This window comes from Sapajus apella, unplaced genomic scaffold (assembly GCF_009761245.1).
Source record: "Sapajus apella isolate SASKATOON/1434 unplaced genomic scaffold, GSC_monkey_1.0 scaffold10, whole genome shotgun sequence".
In the NCBI taxonomy this organism is placed as follows: Eukaryota; Metazoa; Chordata; class Mammalia; order Primates; family Cebidae; genus Sapajus; species Sapajus apella.
This window is the reverse complement of record NW_022436950.1, coordinates 29,003,343-29,011,658: the sequence shown is the minus strand read 5'-3', so window position 1 is coordinate 29,011,658 and position 8,316 is coordinate 29,003,343. Positions and strand designations below refer to the sequence as shown.

General features: G+C 35.7%; 1 protein-coding gene across 2 annotated transcripts in view; it reads right to left on the bottom strand.

Moving 5' to 3' along the window:
* Window positions 1–4,664: 4,664 nt before the first annotated feature.
* LANCL1 (LanC like 1) overlaps window positions 4,665–8,316 on the bottom strand; it is a 44,915-nt gene continuing 41,263 nt past the window's right edge. For both annotated transcript variants that reach the window (XM_032278340.1, XM_032278339.1), the window contains exon 10: window positions 4,665–7,944. In XM_032278340.1, the coding sequence (XP_032134231.1) occupies window positions 7,868–7,944 (77 nt within the window). In that variant the 3' untranslated portion in view covers window positions 4,665–7,867. The remainder of the gene's footprint in view (window positions 7,945–8,316) is intronic.

Here is an 8,316-nt window from a genome sequence, read left to right as displayed (position 1 = left end):
CTCTTCTTTTTCCACACACAAGCTAGGCTGTTCTCTCCTGATGCTGAGCTGTGTTGATGTGGGTAAAATCAAATTGATTTTCTTACCTATCTCAGTGTGGATAATCTGGCTTTGTTCCTGCCAGGGTAATTCAACTTCTTAACTGGATTCTGGAATTTTCCTAAAGGTATTTTGATTCATATATTGTTATATCAGTGTTTCTGTGAGAAACAAGGGCTGGAACTTCCTATTCTGCCATCTTGCTAACGTCACTTCGTAGCAACTCAATTTTTACTGGGAAGGTAAGAACTTGTAAGAGATCAGATAACACATGTTGGGCACTCACTATTATAAGTCATAGAAAATCCATTGATTATGTGAATGATCCAAACTTGGATCAATTCTAAAAATAAAACACCCAGGTAATATGCTTATGTGAATAGGAATATGGGGTTATCGATAATCAAGCTCATTGGATTAGGCTTCAATTTAGGAGTTGAGGAATAATGGGTTTTTCCTATTTATAATTAAGTTTCCAAAATTCCTGGGTCAGCTTTTTTCTTAAGCACTGAAGTGTTCCTGGATAAATGACCTCTTAAGGCAATGTAGACCCTCGTCATTTTAAGAAATTCTTATATATGAGTCATGGTGATTTTTTTTTAAAGACTGTAATTGATCTGCTTTTGTGTTTAATATCTTTAAAGAGTTGGTTGGCTAATCTTCACTCCTTATGAATTCTAAATGAGAAGAAGGACCTAATTTTTCCCATATGAGCCTGGATGATTCTAGATGACTCAAATGAATTATAGATATTTTTCCTATCATTCTATTAGTACCAGAAACATGTGACTCTTTGGATTGAAAAACCATCAGATTCAAATTATACACACAAATCTAATTTTCTTTTACTCGCTGAACTCACCAGTATAGAATACTGGCCACCTCAAGACCATACCCTTTACCTTGACATTATAAGAATTTGTGTCATATCAGAAATCAGACCCCAATCTTTCCAGCTCTTTCATGCTCCTGCTGCTACGCATATTACTTTGATTTCACAATTAATTTCTTCTAACTCATAAGCCAGCTCCTGACTTCTTCTCTATTTAGTTGAAATTCATGATGGATAATTTAATTCCATGGTACTCAAAGTAGGCTCTGTGGCCAGCATGGGAATTATCTGATAATCTGTTAGAAATGCAGAATCTCAGGCACCTCCTGGCCTGCATTTTAGAAATTGCTTAGAAAGAACCCCAGGTAATTTGCACATTGATGGTTGAGAAGCCCTGTTGTCAAAGTTTCTTCAACAAGTTTCATTAACTCTCATATACTTCCTGGGTCAGCTTTGTTCTTAAGCACTGAAGTATCCCTAGATAAATGACTTCTGAGGCACTATAGACCCCCATCACTTTATGAAATTCTTACATATGAATCATGGTGAATGGCAGATGATGGCAAAGAAAAATGACATGTCTAGTATATACACTTGCTACTCATGACATGCTAGTGTTGGTGTAGTTCCATAGCACACTGACATTACTTGTTTAAACTCATCATCAAATCTAAACTGTCTTTTTGAGCAGATATTTTATCTTTTTAATCTTAGCTAGATACTGTTACTAGCATGTTCTAGCAACACAATATTGTTGAGTTCAAGTTAATTGCTATTTAGGTCATGAACCAATTAGTAAGCTGCTTGACATAGCAGGATTAAGAACTATTTCTTTCAAAATATTTGTATCTTAATGAAGTATTCCTGAAGAAAAATGAATTTAGCCTAAATTATTAATAATAGCAATACTGAGAATTTTTGAGATGGTCGAGTGGAAATAATGTTGGGGACAAGTGACTTTTTGTCTTCAAATTTCCCTCTACCTTGCCCATCATCAAGGTGGTCCAAATGAAAGAACTTTGAGTGCTTCTGGCCTGGCCGACTGGCTTTTAAATTGTCTTCTTAAACTCCAATATGTCCAAACATAGAAACTGCAGGCCATATGAGAGACTCAATATACATGAAGTTTATGGAGTAATAGGAAGAGTAGTTGAAATGGTGGTAGGATTATTAGAATACATTTCCTTGCAATTGCTTATCTAGTCACCTATCTTCACCAGACCAAGTTGCTAGAGTAGTGGTGTCAATCTTGTGCAAACAGATCTCCTAGCCAGTACCTTGCACATAAACGTAGCATGTTTAATGAATTTTGGGGATAAACAATTTTAAGGCATTGGTCATGGTCATTAATACAATGGCATGTCTGCATCATACAAACTGAAAGTGCCAGCGGTTTGGATTATATCCGTAAGAGGGGACATGTTCATTTCTGAATGCTGAATCCTGAGAAAACAATCAATATCATCTTTCAGAGTGAGCCACATCAGTATTTTTTGGTTTATAAATGCCTTTCTTAATATCCCAGGTCTATCAAAGAGAAATTAGGCAATTGGGACACTATTTTATAAACTGATTTATAATGCCTTTCCTTCCTCTCCATAATAAGTGTCTCACAAATGCTTTGCCTAACACTTATTTGTTGAGTATTAGAACATTAGTTTCAGACTTAATGTTACCATGTTGTAATTTCATGTGGATGAAAAGTTAACATAATGTAGAACAGTGAAATTAAACTGGGTGACTATGAGCAGCAGCCCTGCTAAGATCCATTTCTCAATCCTCATTATTTCAGCTCTTGGCTTATTGTGTTTTCTGCCTTCTCCCATTACTCACAAAATTGCCAAATAAGTCCCTGAGGATGTACTAGCACAGGGCTTCTGGAAAATAGTGTTTGGACAATTTATATCATGGGACCAATAAAGCCAATATATTTGCTATTGCTCAATAATAATAATTAAAAAAAAGCGCCAGCATTGTCTCGTTTTAATTGACCCACAGTTTTAGAAGGAAGAGGGCAAGTTTGGATGAGAAAGCAAATTTTCAGGGACTAACTTGTAGGATATTTTCAGTTTAAATGATGCTTAATAGAATGGAGAAGCCATGAGAATTTTAATGACTTTGAATCCACAGTGGGAACTATTTTGGAAAAAAAAATGACATAAAAATTATTATTCTCTTCTATTTAGAAAGCATGAGGAGGAGGAGAAAGGCTAAGATCTTTTCCAATGCAGAATGAGGAAAATATACACTATGGGTAAGTCACAAAAAAACAAATATCTTGAAGTTTTCTTTGTTCATGAGATTGCAACTGTGGTGCAAGTTATTGTGCCTGTCATTATTTTTCTTGTAGTGGGAAAATAAGCCAGGGAGCAGTAAGCTAGACAACAGTACTAGCTGGCCTTGCCAATGGAAACTAACCTTGTAAAATTAGCAGGACCTCTCTAAGCATCATTTTGTAATCTCTTTGCAAGGCAGTGTCCTCTCCATGTCTCACTGCTTACATCTAAAGTCTTGATATTACCATACATATCTTTACTTCATTCAGATGAGAGAAATATATGTAACTCTGCATTTATCCTCAGTATTATCAATCATTCAATATATAGACTTTAGATACGAGGCACTCTTGTTATTAAGTTCTGGGGTACATGTGCAGAATGTGCAGGTTTGTTACATAGGTATACACATGCCATGGTGGTTTGCTGCATCCATCACCCCATCATCTACATTAGATATTTCTCCTAATACTATCCCTCCCCTATACCCCCACCCTCTGACAAGCCCTGGTGTGTGATGTTCCCTTCCTTGTATCCATGTGTTCTCATTGTTCAATACCCACTTATGAGAACATGTGGTGGTTGGTTTTCTGTTCTTGTGTCAGTTTACTGAGAATGACAATTTCCAGCTTTATTCATGTCCCTGCAAAGGACATGGACTCATCATTTTTTATGGCTGCATAGTATTCCACGGTATATATGTGCCACATTTTCTTTATCCAGTCTATCATTGATGGGCATTTGGGTTGGTTCCAAGTCTTTGCTGTTGTGAACAGTGCCGCAATAAACATATGTGTGCATTTATAATCCTTTGGGTATATACCCAGCAATGGGATTGCTAGGTCAAATGGTATTTCTAGTTCTAGATCCTTGAGGAATTGCCATACTGTCTTCCACAATGGTTGAACTAATTTACATTCCCAACCAACAGTGGAAAAGTGTTCCTATTTCTGGTATGAGGGCATTTTAATCATATGTACTAGCACACAAATTGTAATTTAGAGATAAAAACAAGTATTTTATAATTTGTCAAATGTCCGTTGTGCTAAGTCACACTAACTAGTTGTGTCATAAAAATTAGTAGCACAAAGTCATCCCAAGTGACTCACAAATTTTTTTCCAACCTCCGCATATATATTTTATAATTATGCCTCATTTAATCCTGCCTCTTTTATTCAAAGTTTTGTTCAGAATTAGTCAGCAGGAAAATCAATTTCTAAAATTAGGCCTTTAGTTTACCCCAGAGTAGATTCTTATGAGATGGTTATGAGAACAACAACAACAGTGTTGTTGTTCTTGAAGCCTAGTAGATTCCTCCTAACTCTATAATGATCAGATTAAAAATATTTTCCTCTTATACATCTCTATTGACAGACAATAGTTTCGATCCAACAATGAAGAAAATGGAACAAAGCCTAGGAAATGGGTATACAGAGGGGAAAAAAAAAATCACTTGCCATTGAGGGAAGTATTTCTCAAGTTTAAACCAAAGCAAACAAAAAAAACACATGATAATATACAGTCCTAATAAAATTTTATTGAGAACCAGTAAGTCAAATCCTTTATAGAACACAGAAATACATATGATCCCAGCCTTTCCCATTAAATGACGATATAACATTGGGGTAGTTTCCCTGAATATCTCAGTTTCTTTTATAATTATAAGAGAGAAACAGTTCTCCTGCAGCTCAACAGTACAGAAAACACAGTATTGAGGTGCTCTTATTTAGCAGAAGTAGAAATGAAATTGGAATTCAGTGTAAATAATAGAGGACTAAAGATGAGTTCTAGTAGCCAAAGGAGTATATGGGTAAATAGTCACTTTTCACATTTTCTATTTCAAAACTAGCTAGTAAAAGGCAGAGCATCATAAGATCAGACAAAAATTAACCTGAGGACATAGTAGCAGAATATGTCTCTCAATTCAGTTATTTAGGAAATGTTAATAAAGAAAGTATCCTTAGATCCACTTTTACCTAAAACTCTACCTACCATGAAGCTTTTTGACGCCAAATAATTGAAACTGACATCAAAGATGAAAAGGCAGCCACATGACTCAGAATTAAAGACTGACAACTCAGGCCACACTACAGTCCATGGTATCTATGGAAATAGGATAATGTTAACATATTTTACATGACGGAAAGTTAACTATTTGCAATTTCTAAATTACTATAGAAACAGAAACATGTGACAGGATAAATGAATACTGCTTGACAACCTTTGAAGGCTTTATTACCTAGTCCCTGTCTAGAGACAAGAGAGGCTATTGAGTTTTCTAGGAAGCAACTTCTGGGAAGGAATTTTACCAAGAAAAATATCTGAGAGAAAAATATAACAGAACTAGAATTGAAACAATGATGCCACTTCCTTTTAAAACTAAGAAGCCTACTATAAAATTTTATTTAGTTGCTACCATGTAGTTAGGAGACTGTCTCAGTTTTGTAGGCTTTGCCTGAGTTTAAAATCCCATTAAAACTTTTTTGCTCTTAAGCATAAATACAACAAACAATAGCATAGAGATAAAATTGTGCCAGTTTAATAAGTTTTTAAAAGCTCAAAAAATAAAAAACCTGAATTGTGTTTGTTTTGACAAATTTGCTGAGATGACAGTATCTAAACTGCAATCCAAATATTAACCCATTTATGCTGGAGGTTGCAAATTTTTGTGAAAAATCAGACCTTGGCAATGACTTTGAGCAGCAGGATGTAAATAACTCCCACAAGCTTAGCGTTCCAATAATGGAACAGCAGACATAAATGGGTTAACAAGAATCTTATTTGAAATGTTCTTCTCCCTGCCTTGAAATCTTCCTGGGGTTAACCACTGCTATCACACTGCTTGAGAACTGTGATCAAGTCTCCTTTGGATCAGCAAAAGTGTTGTTTTCCCTTGATTAGCAATGTAGCTGAAAGCACAGACACAGTATAGTAAGACATTTAACTAAACCAAATGAGTTTTATTCTTTCAAGTTGGACACCCCAGCCAAAGGCAAATAGTTTTGCTGTGTATTACTTTTACTTCTTTCTGTAAGTGCTGACGTCGTTGATTCAAAACTTTCACAAGAAAGGCAAAGCACGCACAAGGCTTACTGTGCAGTAGCACTTCAGAAATCTGAGAGGCACAAGGTAGTCCCGACTTACACAAGTCACAGGAGGAAGCTAATCCTAGGAATTGAGCAGTGGGCTGCTTTTTGTATCCTACTGCCAGTGGCCTTTAAAGGGTCAGACAATTTCCAATAATATTAGCTCTTTTGGTGCTAAATAGGAAATAATAGACTGTTACCTGCAGGAACCAGCATATACTCAGTGAGGATTTGGTTTGAAGTTCCAATAAAAATAGCATGTTTTTGTGACCAAGAGAGCTGTGAAATAGGCATATTTAAAATACTTAGACCCTGTTGTTTTAAAATTGCAAATTTTTTGCAAAATCAGTTGCAAAGAGACAAAACAAGCCGGGCAAAGGCAGCAATGAAAGGAGGAGTAGAAGCTGATGAGTCAAAACATTTGTACAGAATTTGAAGCACCAGGGAGTCTTCATCTACCATAGAAAACCTGATTCTGTGGTCTCAGAAACTGATGAATTGTTAAGCCGAGGATATGCAAAGATCCATTTGTTCTGAGCATGAACTCTGGATAATCCCTCCTAAACAAATAGCATTTCTATTAAAAGCTAAGTTTAGTGTTTTCGTTCAAGTTATTGGTTACATAGTATTTCCCTTCCCATCCCCCTTTTTAAACACAAGTAGAATACTGTACTATTTAGTGAAAAGACCAAAGTTCAGATAAACTGATAGGAAAATATTTTATGGCTTATACCAAAGAGTCAGCACTAATGCATAGTCACTATAAAAAACCCAAGTTAAAGTTTAGAAAGTAAGTCAGAGTGGAATGAAATCCTAGGTCAGAGCATATTTACACATAGAAAATTAGCTTCCTGATCTTACTTGAATACTGAAAAACAAACATATTTAAATAAATAGTTCCAAAAAACCCAGATTATTTTAGAGAAAACATAAACTGCTATTGTGAGCTTATCTTGAACTAACCTTCAACTCAGAATTTTCACAATGATCAACATGTTTTATAAGTTTTTGATTTAAAATTTTGGCTTCTGAAGCCAACAAAACAGGCAAATCTGAAAGTATGTTTAGCTCTAATCCAAATAGGCATCAATAATTTAAAAAATAATATTTAGGTCCCAGTTCCAGTTTGCAACTCTTAAAATTTTTCTCCTGGAAGCACATAGTTATATTTTTGTCCCCTTTCAAAACGAACCACCTAGAGCAAAGTCATAAAACTGCCCTCCAGCTGGAAGAAAATATTAAAGAGAAGTGAAGTGCAGTAATAGTCACATATTTATCTTTATCTATATTGAATTTCTTTTAAACATTTTTAAAACAGTAACAAATGGTTATATTCACAAACTTAAGATTTCCTCCAAGTTCTGAAACATATGTATACAACCTCAAAACACTGTACATATCACTCACTTTCCCCTTTAGGATGACATTAAAATTAAAGTTAAAAGACTTTCTTGGATAATTTTAAGTAAATGATAATTAAAAGGAACCGAATGAAAGACAAACTCTGAAAAAAACTAACAAAATCAAGTACACAGTTTGACTCTTTGTTTCCTTGGAAAGCAATGAAAGCACTTAGCTTGGATTTGAACATACAGCAAGGGTCATGCAGTGATTGCAGGGGGCATGCTTTCCTTTCAGAGTTCAAATGCAGGGAACCTGGCTTTTGTGGGGACTAGCAGGTCAGCCAGGAAATATATGGTTCCAGCCATTCCTGAAGAAAGAGAAAGAAGCAGAAGTTACTATACCAAATGACTCCATTTCACAGATGGCTTTTTTTCCCATATCTTTATTGACCAAAAAAAAAAAAAAAAAAAAATCACAGCATTTCAGTCTATTCAAACATACAAACAGCAACAAAGGGTGCCCACCGGTGACAGCCTCATCCCTAAGGTCTGGTTCAGAGGCCACACTGGAGGGTGTGGGTGTCCTCTTGGCCTGCCTCCTTCGGCATCCTATGGCTTCTTCCCCACCTCACTGACACCCCCGCCCGCCCCCCAGAGCAGTTACAACTCTGCAGAAAGGAAAGATAGCTACATTTTTTAACATTAACAACATTACAATCTTGACGCCAACAATTTAAATG